This window comes from Trematomus bernacchii, unplaced genomic scaffold, assembly GCF_902827165.1.
Source record: "Trematomus bernacchii unplaced genomic scaffold, fTreBer1.1, whole genome shotgun sequence".
Classification (NCBI taxonomy): domain Eukaryota; kingdom Metazoa; phylum Chordata; class Actinopteri; order Perciformes; family Nototheniidae; genus Trematomus; species Trematomus bernacchii.
This window is the reverse complement of record NW_022987564.1, coordinates 9,229,392-9,249,064: the sequence shown is the minus strand read 5'-3', so window position 1 is coordinate 9,249,064 and position 19,673 is coordinate 9,229,392. Positions and strand designations below refer to the sequence as shown.

General features: G+C 42.6%; 1 protein-coding gene across 4 annotated transcripts in view; it reads right to left on the bottom strand.

Annotated features, from left to right (window-relative positions):
• Nucleotides 1-1,955: 1,955 nt before the first annotated feature.
• dtnbp1b (dystrobrevin binding protein 1b) overlaps nt 1,956-19,673 on the bottom strand; it is a 33,412-nt gene continuing 15,694 nt past the window's right edge. The window contains exons 1-4 of one of the 4 annotated variants that reach the window (XM_034125198.1): nt 14,042-14,211; nt 7,321-7,488; nt 4,145-4,289; nt 1,964-3,013 (exon numbers count right to left, since the gene is read on the bottom strand). In XM_034125198.1, coding sequence (XP_033981089.1) covers nt 2,770-3,013; nt 4,145-4,289; nt 7,321-7,488; nt 14,042-14,057 — 573 coding nt within the window. In that variant the 5' untranslated portion in view covers nt 14,058-14,211 and the 3' untranslated portion in view covers nt 1,964-2,769. Of the gene's footprint in view, nt 3,014-4,144; nt 4,290-7,320; nt 7,489-13,897; nt 14,212-19,673 lie in introns of those variants that run through there. The other 3 variants (XM_034125195.1, XM_034125196.1, XM_034125194.1) reach the window with 3 other exon arrangements.

Sequence of the window (19,673 nt, the reverse complement as noted above, 5' to 3'; positions counted from 1 at the left end):
GGCGAAGGTCTCACCGTGACATTATCAAGCTCCACAGTCCGCAGCAGCAGGTGTGGAATACACAACTGCTATTATGTTCATATAACACCGTTTTCACTCTTCACACACAACACATTGTCCATGCAAAACTGTTGGAGGGCCCTGTAGTGTACCATGACCTTAAATAAAGTGCAGAGGAATGACCGCCATGCATCAAATCAGCTTTTTCACAAAGCTCCACTCGTAGCATAACACTCACAGTATAACACTATTGCTTATTTTCCTGTTGAGATATTTTACAAAAAATTAAAGTTAACTTGTTAAAATCATCTTTCTCAATCCAAAACCATTTCCACTCTTCATCCATTTTCTTGTTTCAGCTTTCCATTTCCAAAGAGCTCAGACAGGACCTTAAAGAGTGACTGTTAACATGCTCAAACCCTGACTCCTGCTCAAAGTTCATTATTTAACGTGTGTCAGAAATGCTTTAATGAAAATCAAACAATGTTGGGGAAGAAACATTTATTACCAACAAGTCAGAAACTGTAGGCAGAGGAAAAGAGAGGAAGAAGTAATGCTGCCACATCGCACAAATGTCAACATTTCTGTACAAAAATGTGGATACAGTTTAACCTTCTGGGTGTTCTCCAATGCATAGCACTCAGTCCAAACAGGGATTTGGTCCTCGCTCAAAAGGAGAAGTTTGCCCACGTATTATTGGTCAAAGGAATGGCAATGGGTAACTCTCCTTTGTGTGCGTGTGTGTATATGTGTGTGTTTTAAATCATTGATATATAAGTACCTGAACTCCATCTGTGGCCTGTCAGCTATACAGCACTATTTGGTGTAAAACCCACTGCCAGTTGACTGCCAATGATTGCCATGTTTTTTTTTTTTTTAATCAAAGTATTTTCTAGTTTAGTAGTTTACATTTAAAATATTGCAGAATGTAGCTCATAAACCAGTTCAAGAAATGCAACAAGCTTTGGGGTTCAGCGTATCCATAAAGCCGGGAAACATTACTCGATGTGCCCCTTGCAGATTATTTTTTATTGTTTTGTGCTAATCATGTAGCATTTGCTATATTAAAGGTGGGGTAGGTCATTCACTTCAGAAACACTTTTGGTTATATTCCATGGAATGCTCTTAACATCCCGATAGCAATGAATACATTAAATGCTTTGACAATAAATACATAAAAAAATGTCATCTGTGGAAGCCGTGGCGCTGTAAAAAGCACGACCAATTATTTTAGCCGGCCCAGCTAAAATAACTGGATGGCCTACCTGCCTGTCAGCCTTCCATTGTGCACAAACTTATCTCGTGCCCTCATTGGTAATGTGCACGTTCGTGTGTGTTGGAGGGGCTCTATAAGGAAGTCTGAAGCAAGTGGCAGATTTTTTTCGGCTGTGTACTTTCAAATTCTAGCGCACTCGAGCTGGTTTCTCCATTCTTACCTACCCTACCTTTAAGGTGGCAATTCACCCAACTGCAACTACAAAAAAAGCAAGGTAGTCAAGGTCATTTTTTAAGCATTGCCATAGGGTAACCACAACATCAGCAGAAGAAACCTGGAGAAAATAAAAAGTAGAATTACTACCCGTATTTTGTGTAATCATATAGTCCAAAGAAAAAACACATTTCACTGTTGGCCTGCCAAAGCGGTTCAAAGCTTTTAAAAAATGGCAATCATTTGGGATAAACACCATCATTAAATTGGGTACCACTTTACAATAAGACTACCCTTATAAAGGGTTTACGAATAGTTTGTAATTCATCTATTAATTAGGTTCTGAACACTTTATAAATCATTAATAAGCTTTTACAAGACATGAGATAAACAGGGCAACTGTGAGCGGTTGCTTGCCAAATAGTGAGCCCACATTTATCTGTACTGCTAAGTCTTATATTGGCTACCTAGCTTACTTCGTCTTCTTCATCATCAGCCAGCATCCTCGGTATCTGTTGTTCACAGAGTTGATTCTCGCTAAGTAGCCAATATAAGGCTTAGTCATCTGAGCCTGTGTTGATGTATGAAAACTATGTTAGAACTGGTTTATAAATGGTTCTTAATGATTAATAAAGTGTTTACAACCTAATTCATAACCTAATTATAAACCCTTTATGATTCCTTTATAAGGGTAGTCTTATTGTAAAGTGGTACCTTAAATTGTATTCAGCAAAAGTACTGTTCTCCAACATATATTGATGCTTAATAGAAGATGGACCTTTATTGATACCCCGAGGGGGAAATTCAGTAATAATAATAGCTGCAGTTTAGAGAATATGTTAGCATTAGCATGGAGCAGGGATTCAAAGAAAAACACTGCAAAAGGGCACATGGATGATTATAGTGTACACTTCTCTGTGTACCTATCACCAGTATCAGACCTCTCCTGGTCTCAACACGCAGACACAGAATCTGAATATTAGAGCACTCTGAATAAAGTCAAACCCTTCATGTGCATGTTAAGCCAATCATATGCTAAAGGGAACTCAAACCAATTTAACAGCATTCAATTAGAATTAAACACTTTTTTTTAAGGCAAGGTCATATGGCAGTTAGTGCAACCTCAGTGTATTTTCTTTTTCATTTCTTCATCATGAACATTTGAGATGGAAGCCAATATTATAACTTTTCTCCGTCTGCAGCTCGGTGTGTGTGTGTGTGTGTGTGTTTAAATCCAGTCCATGTGTCCTCCTCAAACCTTCGGCCTGTTGGCCTCACAGTCTTTGCTGCTCCGCTCTTCCCCCCCGTCCACCAGCGCCGTGTCGGGGTGCACCTCCTCTTCATCCAGGGTCACCACCACGGGGGGCCGTCTCCTCCTCCTCGCTCCTCCCCCTGATCCCCCAACACCCCCATCGCCTCCCTGCTCCGTCTCCTCGTCTTCCTCTTCGTCCTCCTCGTCCTCCCCGGCCTCTGTGTCCTGGCTGGCTGAGTCGGTGCAGGTGGAGGAGAGGGAGGAGAGCTTGTGGCGCAGCTCGGCCTGGGTGGGCACCTGGAGACTGATCTCTGTGGTGAAGGACTCCACATCTGGGAAGAGGAGGAGGGGGAGGAGGAGGGGGAGGAGGAGGAGGAGGAGGAGGAGGAGGAGGAGGGGGAGGAGGAGGAGTCATATAGCAGGTAGGTGGATGAGTAAAGCTGTGGCGGTGTACTGCTTTAGTCATTGGGAATTGTAACCCTTTTCTACACTATTCATTTGCTATCTTAGACCAATTACTGCCAATAAAGTCAGAGCACTAATTCCTGGAAGTACTTCACAGGTTTTTTGAATGTGCTTGAAGTTGGCCAGACTCGCTCTCCTACCAGAGGTGGGAAGTAGTGGAGTACAAATATTTCGTTACTGTACTTAGGCCTAAGTACATTTTGCTGGTATCGAAGATTTTTAACTTTGACTTCTTACATTTTTAACTCAAATACCTGTACTTTCTACTTCTTACATTTTCAAAACAGGTTTGTTACTTTAGTTTTAATCTGTGTTTGGTAGCGTGATCATTATTATTAAGAGTCTATTGCCTATTGATTTGAACACGATCCGTGTATCCATCATTTCCTGGTCTTCTCTAAAGAAGAGGGACCAATGAAAACGTTGTCATGTTGCCGTTGTTCAGCATCGAAACATTCATTAGCCAACAATGACATTATTGTTCTATTAATATAAAGGGAGGTCAGGTACTCTTTAAAACAGTTGGTAGTTATGGGTACTTTTTACTTAAGTACATTTCGAAGCCCATACTTCTTTACTGTTACTTGAGTAAAGAAGTTTAGTCAGTACTTCTACTTTTACCAGAGTATTTTTAAACACGAGTATCTGTACTTCTACTTGAGTAAAGGGTGTGTGTACTTTTGCCATCTCTGTCTCCTACAGACATTTGAATGTATCAGAGAATTATTTGCATTACATTATTTTTAGAGAGACCGAGCCGTCAGTGAGATGCTGGAGGTTGTTGACAGTGGAAGGAACTTTCTCCAGCAGATGTGAACAGATGGCGTTTGTGTATCGTGCTTAAACATTGTTCCTGTCAATCTTCTGAGTCACATATTTCTGCTTCATCAAACTCTATGATGTGGATTAGATGTCAAAAGTTAAATCCCTTCAGTAATTAAGCGCTGTTTGAGTTATTATAGTTTGAATGCTTTAGAGGTGTGTTTATGGCCGCCTACCTGCGACAGGCGAGGGTGCCGCTGTTGTCCTCTCCTCCAGAGTGCAGGAACACATCCAGGGCCTCGTGGTCAGACATGTCCATCAGGTCCATCTGCTCCAGCATGTCCACGTTCACCTCCATGGACGACATGCTTCCTATTGGCCCTGCAGGTGAGACGGAGAGATATTAGCCTGGCACCAGACTGAAGAGGGCAGCAGCAAGGGGCTGAGTCCAGGAACACGGTGCTTTGAGTTCTGCATTTCAAAATGTGCCAAGCAGAAAGCAAATGGGCACATTCAAGCTGGATGGCATTGAAATGGGTTAGCTTGTGTACATAAAACATTTGGTTTATGGTCAAATCAACGGCATTACCAAACGAAAAAATGGATTGCCAGGTGTCAGAACATGTACGAAGTATATGAAGGCGACAAGCAACAAATACGTGTCATTAAAGGATAGGTTCACATTTCCTCAAAGGTATCTTAATTCAAATGCCCTTATTTACATTTTAATTGTTTATTTTAAGTCCTTCCATCTATTCATGTGGGCCAACAGAACATCCTCCACTCATGCAATCCCAATTTACAAGATGTGGGACAATATCTACGGTCTAGGTTTTGCTTAAAAAGCTCTCTTGTATCTTTTTTGATCAACATGTGGGCATGGGAGCATGGCATAGAAAGAGTTGTGAAAACGTGATCTTATGCATAGACAGGCTTCAGTGGCTCAGAAGCAAAGAGCCTTCTGAAAGAGAATTGAAATGAACACTTTTACCAGCTTGAAGGATTGGAATCCATCTAGGAATACTGCTAATGATCATGGTACCCACATGTACATTTTAGGGCTGGGTAAAGCATCTTAAAATTGAATTAATGTAAAATGAAATGAAAGATCGACCTGGCAACACGATGCAGTGAACCCAGCATCAGTCCTTTGAATGTACATTACGTTAGAAACAATACAATACTTAAAGCAGATGAGAGCCAAACAGAATGGACTTAACTGACCTTAATATTCAATATAATGTTATTTGTGGTTAATTCTACATTGTCTACATAATTAGTATGACGTGCAAAAGGGCAAAATGTGGTTAAGTTTCACAAAAAAACTCTAATATCTGAGTTGATTTTCTATGGCAGAACCAGCATTACTGGCACTAGGAACTAGCTTGTACTTTAAAAAGGAATATACAAACAAAACCGTTGGAGACCCCTTTTACACCCCCAGCGTTTACACACACGACTCCAGTCCTGATTCACCGCCTTGCAGCGAAACAAACCCCCCCCGTTCACTAGCATGATGTGCTGCATGCGTGACAAACAGCCAGTCAGTGCACTGTGGGGATGAGAGGGGAGTGGGGGGGGTTGGGGGGTGGGGGCAGAGTTGCGAGCACAAGAGGGCGAAGGCGCACAGCAGTGAGAGAAGATGCCATTGGCTACTGTACCTCAAGGAAATGAGGAGAGCAGAGGAGGGCGGCACAGGGAGGGAGAGCAGAAGAGAGAGTGAAGAGAGAGAGAAAGAAGGGGGGAGTTATTTCCCATGGACACCGCTCATAAAGTCTCTGCGTCCTTTGAATAGCAATGCAACATCACACACACACACACACACACACACACACACACACACACACACACACACACACACACACACACACACACACACACACACACACACACACACACACACACACACACACACACACACACACACACACCTGAACCAGCACTATCGCCATGTTGTGAAAGGCTTATCCAGAAAGCAGTGCATTAAGAACATCATTTCCATGTGACTGCTTCTCACATGTTCTTCTTTTAGCCCTACTGTGACCTTGCCTAAAAGGGAAGGAGTGTTTTTGCCTAGAGCGAGATTGGGGAGTGTGTGTGTGTGTGTGTGTGTGTGTGTGTGTGTGTGTGTGTGTGTGTGTGTGTGTGTGTGTGTGTGTGTGTGTGTGTGTGTGTGTGTGTGTGTGTGTGTGTGTGTGTGTGTGTGTGTGACCCTTGAGACTGGCTTTTTGACAGCTCAATGACATCTGCCACCCCCTCTCGCTTTTTTTTTGTCACTATCTCTTTTCATTTTTTGCTCCACATTTATCTCCCCTCTCATCTCCAGCTGGATTTCCGCTCTCGAGTGGCGCCGCCCTGCTGTAGAGATTTGTATTTGGAGAAGAATAATGGGTCTCAGTGTTATTGAGCTCACACACCAAGGCGTATTTTCAGATGTATTTCACCAGAATTATAATGTGAGCCTCCGTTGTACGGATTAACACATATTCGAATATGATTGGTTGATTATTTCTCTGTTGTAGATTTAGTTAAAGCAGCCAAATTGCTAGCCTTTGTAATGTGAATCCCATCTTTTAACGTGTGAAACCAAATTGTAAACATCTCCTCTGTCTTTTTACCGTGAATGAATTTAGGGGATTCTGAATATGAGCTAATGAGCTGTGAATATTTCACTCAGTGAACCTCAAGCCTGGTCACTGTTTTTGTCATGGAGATTATGAAAAACACAGCACTGACTTGAAAGCTGTTTTGAGTGACAGTAAAAATATAAGTCTCTCCCTCTCCTCTCCTTAAGACTCTTTCCTTTCGCTCCCTCTCTCCTCCTTCCTTGCTGCTCCACAATCCTCTCTAATAAGCCATTTCCAGAGGATTAAGGGAGCAGGATTGATGAGTAAAAAAAGAAGAAAAATCACATTGCAAACTCTGGGCCAGTAGATTCCAATACATCTTCAGCATACTATCTCATGCAATCCCTCATTTCAGCAAATCCTTTGGGTATTTTAGCACAGGCTTTTTTCCGTAATACATGAGGTAAACTGCAGCAGGATTCTATTACAATCCCAGTGGAAGCCTACAGTTATGAGGCACGGTGGCATTTTTCAACGTAATGGTTCTACTTGTGTGTTTAGCGACAGGCGCTCAGAGCCTCGCTGCAAAAAGCTATTATGGCTCAATCTTGTGATATGCTGTTGAAGTGTGAAGGTTTCAGCTGATGGCATCAGAGCTGGGGAATTAATTCATTTGAATGCTCGATGGCTTTGCATTCACCCTTGAATTTGTAACAGACACTACAACGTATATTCATAAACATTTTTCCTCTGTAGGCCTCAGACCGAAATATATTCTAAATGTCAAGCTGTTTAAATATATTCAGAGAGGATGACTTTGAAATAAAGAACGCCTTCACACCCACCTCTCCTCTCAGCGATCTGCAGGTATCCGGTGGACAGGTACTGCTCCATGTCTTGCTGGAAGGCCTCCTCAAAGAACTTCTGTCTTTCTTTCAGCTTGACCTGGGGGGTGGGGGCTCCTCCCTGCTCGGCCCCGGGGACCCTCTGTGCGTGCTCCGTGTCTAGCTCCACTGGAAAGAAAAGGGAGAAGAACATGTTTAAGGTTTGCAGGATGGGGTTAGGTGCTGGACACAGTGTTGAAAGAAGTACTCGGATGTTTTGCTTGAGTAAAAGTCGCAATAATACATTGATTGTTAAAATACTTTGTTACAAGTTAAAGTCTTGCATTCATTTTAGAATCGTGCAAACATATTGGATTATGAGGTGTTAGTGTGCTGGTACATGTAGAGCTAATTTAAATTACTTAATATACTGCTGCTGGATATCATAACCAGGGGTGCACATAACTGGTACGCAGGTACGCATGCGCGGCAAAAACCTGAATTGCATAACGTCACTTGTGTCACTACCTATGGTCACTACGCGCCTTCGCGTACCTCAAAACATCAAAAACAAAACACATATTTCGTCTACACGTGTTTCTTGTCAACACTCAATGGCGTAAACTACTAGACATGTCAAGACATTAGGCAGCTACGTTGCCGTTTCGCTCCCTGCTAAAAATCTTCGGACTTTCTATGACTGATTGAACTGGGTGCTGGCCGAGCCGCGCAGGACATAACCAACGGACCTGTGAAGCTTTGCAGGAGGCAGAGGCTTAGATCACTGGACGACAGAGTTCAGTGGGAGACTCCCCTTCCGTGCCCCGCGCACACACTGGAGAACTGCGCAAAATCAGCTCATCACAACGTTCACGCTCTGTGGTCAAGCTGCTGCAGTTTTATTTACAACAAAGTGGAGTAAAAACACACAGTTGCAAACTTACTCAGGGTGTTAATGGAAGAGTTTGAAATCAGACAGAGGTGGAAGAGTACTCAGATCTTGTGTAGGAATACTCTGTTACAGTAAAAGTCCTGCATTCAAAATGTTACTCAAGTAAAATTAGAAAAGTATTATCAAAATATAGTATGTAACGTACTTGAATAAGTGTACTTAGTAACTTCCCACATCTGAAATCAGATATGACTTCAAGTCATGTGATAATTTCTTAGTATTTGATCCTTCAACTTGGCCTCAGGAAATGCAAGGACTTCACAGTTTTGGCAACAAGTTTTGAAGAAAGCAAATCGGAGGCTTAAAAAGAGACAGGGAGGTACATCTTCATCATCTTCATCATAGCATGCAAGAAGTGTAAATAGAGGACAGTGAAGGAGACACTGAGGAGGACCACGCTTCGTGTGGGGTGAGTACCAAACGCTGTCTCCTGGTACTCATCTGAGTAACTCACTAAAAAAGTTATGATCACCCCTGATCATAACCTATACATATATGTAATTGTTCATTAAATAATTGATTTATATTTTGTATTAGCTAATAATCTAAATAGCAACTAAAAGCTGTCAATTAAATGTAGTGGCGTGAAAAATAACAATATTGGCTCCTAAAATGTAGTGGAGTAGAAGTTTACAGTAGCATAAAGTGAAAATACTCAGGTAAAGTTCAAGTACCTCAAAATTGTACTTGAGTACAGTACTTCAGTAAATGTACTTTGCTACTATCCACCACTGGTAGCACATGAGATGGAAACACGTTCAACTAGAAAGCAACAGAAGAGCATAAAACTCCACCAAAAATGTGCAATTATGTCAAACATATCCATCGATGATGCCTTAAATATTTCAGAGGTCTAATGCAGAGTATCTCAAACCTGAATAACCACCAAGGTACCCAATACATTTTAATGAAATGATATTCATGTTGTTTTGGTTTGTTCTCTTGACATACAGGAAGGGGAAAATATGTCTCACTTTTATATAAAGCCTAAACTTAACTTACCTACAAAACGTATCATACGAAAACTTTTTTATTGAAATTAATGAGGCTTATGGCAGATAGAAAAGCAGCCAAATTCAATCTCTACCGAAGCAGAACGATGTAGAGCGCAGCGCTCCACAGCATTCACATATTCTGCCGTTATACCCTCAGTGACTCAATACTCTGTCTCCTGTGGGTTTGCACGGAGGGTACCTCACTCAGAAAAGTCTCACACATGCAACCCCCACCCCCCCCCCCTCTGCTGCACGCACTTCAGTCTCCTGCTGTCCGTATCCCCAGCCATTAAAGGGGATGAAAACATACAGTGCTGAAAACAATTGACTGCTGTTCCTGCATACCCTTTCTCGAATGTAAAGGGCATTCAGTTTTTATAAAGTCACTGAGTTTGACATACATTATGGGGTTAGACTGAAATGGTCTGTTGGTTAGTTTGCATTGTAGAATAACCCTTCATTTCCTCCTATCTAAAATATGCAATTTTGCCAAAATGTCTACGAATCATCCTGTGTAGCATATGAAAATAACGGAATATTTAACATGCTGAACAGTGATTCTTTGATGTGCCTTGTATTGACAAGGTTTTAACTGGATGGATTCTGATTGGTGCATGCAGGACTCTGGAGCAGATTGTGATTGGCCGGTGCATCAGGCCCTGTCCTGGCAGAGATGTCTGGGGACTGGAAGGAGAGCATTAAAGAGACTGGGTGACCCAAAGCATGACTCTGCAGATAGATAAACATTCTATTAGTGTGTGTGTGTGTGTGTGTGTGTGTGTGTGTGTGTGTGTGTGTGTGTGTGTGTGTGTGTGTGTGTGTGTGTGTGTGTGTGTGTGTGTGTGTGTGTGTGTGTGTGTGTGTGTGTGTGTGTGTGTGTGTGTGTGTGTGTGTGTGTGCGTGCGTGCGTGCGTGCGTGCGTGCGTGCGTGCGTGCGTGCGTGCGTGCGTGCGTGCGTGCGTGCGTGCGTGCGTGCGTGTGTGACAGCCTGTAGTCTCAGACAGTCTGTCTCTTTAGTTCACTTGTTTTTACTTTGATAGATGGCAGCATTATATAAGACCATGCTGTCACTAACTGATGCAACTGCCAGAGATGTACATATAACATGTCTGATGTTTCCCACATCTTCAAACCTGGGTTTTTAAGAACAAAAAAAATCCTATTTAGGGAATTTTGTGTTTGTGTTTGTGCATTGCATATTTGAATTGACTTCTGTTCATTTAGTATATTAGATATCAACCAATAACTTTGCCTCTACCTTTTTTAACTTCTTCTTAATAGTATCATCCACTGGCAAGACTTTAGTCATTATGGTTGAAGTATGTGATAACTATAATTCTGCTTAGGCCAAGTTTTACTCAAATGCAATAATCTGTTCTTGTTCCCATTGCTACCGCTGAACATTTTATCTACTGCATGAATAGGGCTGTATAAAGGAAAATGTAACTTTATAATAATAGCAATTGTGAAGCATGACAACATGCAGACAGCAGCCCACTGTACAAAAAAGCCATGACATCAGTATAAAACCAGCAACACTCTGTTATCCCTAAAAGGAGCCAAAGATGTTGGCAGACTGACAAAGTCACAGTCACAGAGGTCTAAGGTCAGAGGTCAGTGGTTGAACATTACCTCCTTATGACTATTTGCGTTCAATTGCATTAACATCCCAGGTCATATTAAGCTGCCTGTCTTAGCTCTGCGTCAGTCTCTGCTTCCTCTGTAAACACCAGCCCTCTAAAATCCAAACAGAGCTCCAGGAGTGTTTAGAGTCCTGCAGGAGCAGAGTGGGCACACGGACAAGAGTCCTGATGAAAGAGGGTGGGCTCTGGAGGGGCTTGCAGCAGATGGACACACACAAAGACAAGAACAATGATGTCCCACCAGAGCTCCCTGATGATGAACATCACACCAACAGCCCTTGGAGACTCGGAGGAGAAAAGCCGCCCCTCTCTCTCTACAGTATGTCATTCCTCACTCAGTGTCCAATTTATCTCCTTTATCTGACAAGCCGTCTTTTTTCTCCATCACTCCCTCACTCTTCCCTCCGGACTCTATCATACCCTCTCTGCTGGCTGGTGTGTGTGTGTGTGTGTGTGTGTGTGTGTGTGTGGATGTCTTGTAGAGACTGTTCTATTAGATTAGGGGCCTTGGGGAAGCTTTGTTTGGATTGTCGAGCATTGTGTGGGGTTAGTAACAGAGGACAGAGAGGGAGTGAGGGAGAAGGAAGGCAGTGTGTTTAGTTATAATTAGGGTTTGTGGTCAGACAGCACTAATGATGTAGCTAGATCCGGTCTTTTTATCTCTCCGTCACTAATCGAATTCTCAATCCATTATTACCAGAAGCGACAGCGACGCTGGTATTGTTTTCACCTTGTGGGTCTCTGTGTGTGTGTGTGTGTGTGTGTGTGTGTGTGTGTGTGTGTGTGTGTGTGTGTGTGTGTGTGTGTGTGTGTGTGTGTGTGTGTGTGTGTGTGTGTGTGTGTGTGTGTGTGTGTGTGTGTGTGTGTGTGTGTGTGTGTGTGTGTTCATCAAATGCCGTCCAATGGACACCTAGCTTGATCTACCACAGAGCTGGTTTGCAGTACTTTGCCAGATGTTTGTATGTCTGTAAACAGTTTTTGTGTCCCAACTGTGGAAGATGCATTTGTTAAACACATTTGTGTGGAGTTTACATTTTTTTTTTAAGTTTGAAGATGGGTATTGTCCAAGCAAGTGAACCTGAATTATGGGAGTAAGAAGTGGGGAACGGGCAATAATCTCAATCCCTGGCCCAGTTTGGCCCAGTTGATCCCATTCTAATGGTGCATTTCCACTGCAGGGCCTCGCACAGCTTAGTACGGTATAGTTAGGCCTTGGTAGGCCAGGCTCACTTTATGCTGCGTTTCCATTACAGTTTAGTAGCTGGGGCAGTAACTATAGTAACGCAGTGTAGGCGGAGCCGTGACGTAATCTTCAATGCAAACCACAAAACCAACATCAGCCGTTAGCTATTAGCACTCAAGCTCACAGCTCCTCATATCTGTTCAGAAACTAGACAAGTTAAACAAGTACAAACCACAGACTGCCTGTGTCATGACGAATACAGTCGCTGGTTTATTTATGTCTGTAGGCCGTTGTTGTGTGTGTGGACGGTCGGAGCATATACAACGTTAGTTTAGCCGATCTCCATTCAGAAAACACGCATTTTAAAAGGTTTTTCGCCTGCCGTCTGTCTGCAGACTTGTCAAAGCATTAATTCATGGTTTTTACTAACCGGTATCAGTATGTTGTTTCTTCGGCATCATTTTGAAACGTGTATTTCAATTAAATCACGGTCAAATATGTTAATTTTGTTGTAGTTGTAGCCCCCTTGCCAGCGATTCTCTCTGACCATTCAGCAGTCGAGAGTGTTTACGTCACTAGTTAAGCATATTCAGCCCGGTTGTTGGCCCGGTAAGAACCTCGATTTTGGAGGGCCAGAAAAAAGGTGAAAAAGTAGCCCTGAGCCGGAACTACCCCAAGTGGAAAAGCAAAAAAAAACGGGCCGGGTTTGGCACGGCACGCTTAAACCGTGCTACGCGCTGCAGTGGAAATGCGCCATAAGATGATCTTGAGCCCGAGCTGTCTATTTATTCAGACCATGGACATACTGAGTGTCTGCTTATATGTCTCAATTTCTAAACTTTTTCTGTCCATTCAATCTAAAAACTATCAGTCTTGAGAGTTGCCAAATAAGTGATGTGCTTCCCAAATTATACAACTATTTTAAAAAGAAAGTAAAAGGATCAAACTCATCATAAATGCCACATTACTCCAAAAAGAGTCTTAACCAAACCAAGACATTAAGCATAGATAGTGATGGTTTTTGTCAGTATTCCACTCAAATATTCAGATGAATGTCATTTTCTACGCTTAATGGGGAGCTTTCACATCTTTTCAGGCTCTTTCAAACATAAACCCACCGATTTTTCTTCTTATGCTACGTCTAATCTCTCCTTCCTCCCCCTCCATTCTCTTGGTCTTTTCTTCATCATCTACCAGACAACCATATCCTGCTACGCATGTTACTGTAGCTACGGCGACTATTTTTAGCTCCCGCTCATATTTAGCCTGCAGGATTAAGTTTGTGCTGATGACTTTAGTGTAGGAGCACAAGATGTTAGGTCCAACAAATGATTTCTTTACTGTTGCTGCACATTCAGACAGACCTGCAGATTCATGTGAATGCACACGTAGAGTTGTAAAGGCACTACAACAACATACATGCCCACTCAGCCTCAAAAGACATTACTACACACTACATCAGGACATGATTCATAAATGAATAGATGCATGAGTGCTCACACAGATGTACACATCAGGTGATGATTCATAGGAGCTAGGGAAATAGCATATTTTCAAGTCACAGCAAATGATGTCAGTTGAAATGACATCATTTAATTAAATTACAAAAGTGTTTGGCACTTGAAATAGCTGCTACAACCCTCTCTAAAGTCAAAGAGTAATTTTCTTCACAAGAAAAATGTTAAATCAATGTGTGAGGGGGGGCACAAAGTCTCTAGCAAGGCATTTTATGTCATTTTCTGTCTTTCAATATAGAAAAATTAAGTATTTTTAACTAAATAACATTTTAATAGGAACAGATATAGTCAAAATTGTAGTGTACTACCTGCTCTCGCTCTGTTACTTGGCGTGTCTGTCCTCTCGATCATGACGCAGACCAAAACAGTGATACTACTCCCTCAGAGGCTTTTGCTCAGAAGCTCAGCAGGCAACACACACCATGTACTCACAAAGCTGCTCTTCTTCTCACCTCTCCACTGCGTCATTAAATAATCTTGTTCTGCTTGTTCAGGTGGTTAAGTGTGCAGATGGATCGTTATGAAATGAGACTTTAATGCAATTCCACTCATATCTCTTTTCAGCGGCAGAAGAACGTCTGGTATGTGCTCTACAGAGGCAGGAAGCAGAAGCCACAGGAAACAGGCTGGTATGTCAGGATGTGTGTGTGTGTGTGTGTCAGCCTGTGTGTGTGTGTGTGTTTGCTTGTTATTTGGAAGTATGGGTGATCATGCACCTGTGTAATCATTTCTAAATATACCCATTTAATATACACACATAATGAATAAGCGGAAAAACATTTACCTGCTGATTTACTTCGCTATTTACTCACTTGACATGCAGTGTGTTTTTTTATTTGCTTTGTGTTTACGAGTGTGTGAGTTTGTGGCTGAAGCCTAGCTGTGAATGTTCCTTTATGTCATGTAATGTGTGTCTATATATAGAAGCGCAGAGACCAAACCTTACCAGCTCTTCCCTTTATTCACAGCTAAACTGAGAGAAGAAGCTAAGAACCATAGCTGAGAGAAGTAGAGATGAAACGCCACTGAGGGCAATTCAAATCTTTAGGATTCAACTCAAGCTTTAGATTTGACTCAATGGAGTCATTTTGTCACAGCTTGGCTTGCAGAGCAAACATGCATATATAAGATTTAAGTGTTAATCATACAAATTGGTCATCACATCTCTTTTGTACACTAGATGCTAATTTCGTCTCACTTTCAACAAGAACATATTTCATTTTGGTGACATTTGAGAGTCCTTTTCAATATGAGGCACTAATTAGAGCTCTTTCAAAATGTTATTTACTGTAGGAAGATTTCTTAGTTTTATAATATTGAGTTAGAGCACAGACTCTTTTTAAGTGACCATAAAAATACAAGTAACTAATAGTCCTCTTTTCAGATGGAAATATCACTCTTTCGAGTCATCAACAGCCAATTCAAGACATGGCTGAGTCTGTTCACAGTCATTAACACTTTGTAGTGCACTTCACATATCTGCTGATAGAGAGACGTTTATGTTTGAAGCCTTAGTGGACAAACGGACAACAGATGAAAGTGACGGTGGCCAGTTTGCCTTTAATGCCTGCTACACAGAGACTAGAGCCATATTTGTGTTCCTGTGAGCAGACAGTATTGGACATGTAACGTTCCTCTGAGGCTGTTTTTATACATGTATGTGGGCTAGAGAGACAGAAGCGTACACACAGAGAGAGAGAGAGAGAGAGCGTACATGTGTAGGGGGCAAATGTTCCCATACACATGTCATTCTTGGCGAAGGAAAGGTTTGAAGGACATGGCCACAGCCTGTGACCGTGTAGCCAGATCTGTAAAGGTCACAACATTTTAAAAACATGCGGTAGCCTTATGTGATGTCAAGGTTGAATCCACTTTTAGAAAAGACATTCATTTCTAAAACAGTGGCTCTTTCAGGCATGTCTGCCACTCTGGAAGTCCTTCCTTGTGAGCTCTAATTATCTTTTTTCCCTAAAGGCCCAAAGATCCAGCCAAAATCTCATTATAGGTGTTTCATAGGGTTCACTTTACATCCCACTGACTCAACAATAGATCAATATGTGATATTAAAAGAAGATCCACTTGTTCTGCCATACCCTTTCTTTAAATGAGCTGTCTGGTCTCAGATGGATTTGTTTGGGTTTGCTTATAAAGGCCTAATGTTTCATGGTGACAGCAGAGCGCAGCCTGAAGACCAAGAGGACACACTGACAGCAGAGACAGCCACTCTTCCTCTTCTTCTTCTTCTTCTTCTTAAGCCCTGCTCACTCAGCCGTGGTATTTTTAGATTCTGTCCGCCTCGCTATATCTCTCAAGTGCTCAGGTTTTCGCCTAAGGCAGCCCTCTTGTCGTAAATAACACACACAATCACTCCTTTCTCTCCGTCCCATCAGAACGACTTGTATATTAAGTGACAAAACATGCATGATACAGGAACCAGAGGGGCGGGATTCATTTCCTGTGTGAAATATACTTAAGCGTGCACAGGTGACGAGGGGGAATCATCCAAAGACAGAGGAGTGAGTCATTGTTGTTGTGAAAGGGTGATTTAACAGTGCATTCTCTAGAAAGTACAGTCATTATCTGTGTGTCAGAGAAAATGATTTGTAATGTATTTTATTTGCTGCACATGGTCTTAAGTAAATGTGCCTTTAGCTACTCAAACATACATACATACACAGCCTGCTGACTTTATAATGCTTTCAAACTGATCATATACACACTCACACACACATACAGGACACATCAGTACACATGGATCTTAGAACAGCAAACTCCTTTGAAATGTTTAAAAGCAAATGAAAGACCTATCTTTTTAATATGGCTTTTAATTTGGGTTAACTTTTAATTCTCACTAGTATCATTATCCATGTTTTACTGTATTCTTTCTGTTTTGCTTTTATTTAAAGGTCCCATGACATGGCCATTTCTACTGATCATAATTCCATTGTTGAGGTCTACTAGAATAGATGTACATAGTTCAATGTTCCAAACTCACATTGGTTTCTCATACAGCATCTCTGTATAGTATGTGTATTCACTCTCTGTCCTACATGCCTTGCTGGAGCTCCTGGAGCTCCCGCCCCCGGCAGATCTTTAAAAAAAAAAGTAAACTCCTCAAATCTAATTTCCAGCCTCCGAGTGTTCTTGTTATGCGTCATGGTATAAGTTGCTTTTCTTAAAAAACTGTAACCTTGGAGATCCCAGATTGAAATTGCAACTATAATTCTTCCTTTCTGTGTTGAATGTGGTGATATTTTTCTGAGCAAAACCTTTATAGTGGCTTTCTGCAATATTGAAAATAAATATTCAAAAATATTCCACACTAGCTGCAGGCTTTACTCTCTTATGATTTACATGAAGAAGAAAAAATGTCAACTTTCTTGTTAAAATTCACTTTCAGACTCAACCATGTGCTAAATCAACCACTTCTGGTTACTGGAGGCACCTAGAGACCAAGAGAAGACAGAGGAATATAACTGTCATCATGTTATCTCATATGTGGCTGTTGTGACACATCAACATTTATTCTTACTATGTTCACATTGTGGTTGCTATTGAAATGGTTCGTCAGTCGTGTTTCAGACTGTAGCGTTTGTACAACGCAGTGTGGGTGTCGAGCAGAGTTTGCCACAGATTTTGTTTCAGTTCATGTTTTCTTTCAACAACCACATAGAGCAATTGATTTCCATGTGGTTTGTATTTTATTATTTTCCAAATAATACTAAACATGATTTGGAGGTGTTGTGGGCTAACTTGTCTGCTATGAATATGATTGGAAATGGAGAAATAGCACAAAGCATAAAATAAATCCCTGTAATGTATTACTTCTGCAATTTACAGTCCATCTAGTCAGTTTATCTTTTTACAGACATCTTATTTCCAGTTGCCACCTTCCCCGTACTAAAACATAAGTCTCCAGGTAACACATTTCAAACATTGATAGTGATTTTATGCCCACACATGTGGCAGTGCAGTGGTGTACCAACACAATTCTTACTGTCAAGCATCCACAGCTGGCAAGCATGCAGAAATAGTTTTTACTGATTTGTAATAAAATAAGTCAACAAAGGGGCCTCAATGGGTGGAAATAAAAATACTCAAACTGGTGCAGTAACATGTCCATCCATCCATCCATCTCCTCCCGCTTATCCGTGATCGGGTCGCGGAGGTAGCAGTTCCAGCAGAGAGCCCCAAACGTTCCTTTCCCTGGCCACATCAACCAGCTCTGACTGGGGGATCCCAAGGCGCTCCCAGGCCAGCGAAGAGGTATAATCCCTCCACCTGGTCCTAGGTCTACCCCTCGGTCTCCTCCCAGCTGGACGTGCCTGGAACACCTCCCTAGGGAGGCGCCCAGGTGGCATCCTTACTAGGTGCCCGAACCACTTCAACTGGCTCCTTTCGACGCGAAGGAGGAGCAGTCCAACTTCGAGTCCCTCCCGGATGACTGAACTTCTCACCTTATCCTTAAGGGAGACGCCCGCCACCCTGCGGAGAAAACCCATCTCGGCCGCTTGTATCCGCGATCTCGTTCTTTCGGTCATGACCCATCCTTCATGACCATAGGTGAGGGTAGGAACGAAAATGGCCCGGTAGACAGAGAGCTTTGCCTTCTGGCTCAGCTCTCTTTTCGTCACAACAGTGCGGTAAAGCGACTGCAGTACCGCTCCCGCTGCTCCGATTCTCCGGCCCATCTCACGCTCCATTGTTCCCTCACTCGAGAACAAGACCCTGAGATACTTGAACTCCTTCACTTGGGGTAAGGACTCATTCCCTACTTGGAGTGGACAGTCCATCGGTTTCCTGCTGAGAACCATGGCCTCAGATTAGGAGGTGCTGATCCTCATCCCAGCCGCTTCACACTCGGTCGCGAACCGATCCAGTGAGTGCTGAAGGTCGCAGACCGATGAAGCCATTAGAACCACATCATCTGCAAAAAGCAGTGGTGCAATCCTTAGTCCACCAAACTGCAGACCCCCTCCCCCACGACTACGCCTCGAAATCCTATCCATGTATATTACAAACAGGATTGGTGACAAAGCGCAGCCCTGGCGGAGGCCAACCCTCACCGGAAATGGGTCCGACTTACTGCCGAGGACCCGGACACAGCTCTCGCTTTGGGAGTACAGAGATTGGATGGCCCTGAGTAGAGACCCCCTCACCCCATACTCCTGCAGCACCTCCCACAGTAACTCCCTGGGAACCCGGTCATACGCCTTCTCCAAGTCTACAAAACAAATGTAGACCGGATAAGCGTACTCCCAGGCCCCCTCCAGGATCCTTGCGAGAGTAAAAAGCTGGTCCGTCGTTCCACGACCAGGACAGGATCCGCATTTTTCCTCCTCAATCTGAGGTTCGACAATCGGCCTGACCCTCCTTTCGAGTACCTTAGAGTAAACTTTCCCGGGGAGGCTGAGTAGTGTGATGCCTCTGTAATTGGCACACACCCTCTGATCCCCCTTTTTGAAAAGGGGAACCACCACCCCGGTCTGCCACTCCTTCGGCAGTAACATGTATTATTTAAAATAACTGGGACTGCTGCTGATGTATGATATGGATTATAAAATTATATTGACTCATATATCTGTCTGGAATTGGAGTCATGTTTAAAAGCAGTGTGAGGTGATGTTAAAATACACTTCAAACAGTAACACTCTTTTTGCTTTAAGCTGCGTTTTGAAGAAAAAGAAGTGGGCCACTGTCATGAGCTTGTTAAGGTTCATATGAGTCATGACCGCATACTTCAAGGTTTATCTCCTCTGTCAGTACCCATCATCTGATTTGAGTGGGAGTGAAAACACACAATAAACAGTTTTGATAACTACACATGTAACCAGGCAACTGAACACCAACATGTGAGCCAGCGCTCAGTGGGAGGGCTTCTTCCTGCTAAGTCATTCACAGCCTGAACACCACCGCCGGATAGAACATGTTTCACTACAAATCATGACTTTTTATACGTTAAACGACATGCCATACAGCTTCAGAGACACAATGTAATATTCCATTACACAGCCCCCAAATGATGCGATTCATTCCTTTTGACCGACTGCACACATGAGCACTTTTAACTAATGTGCCTAAACA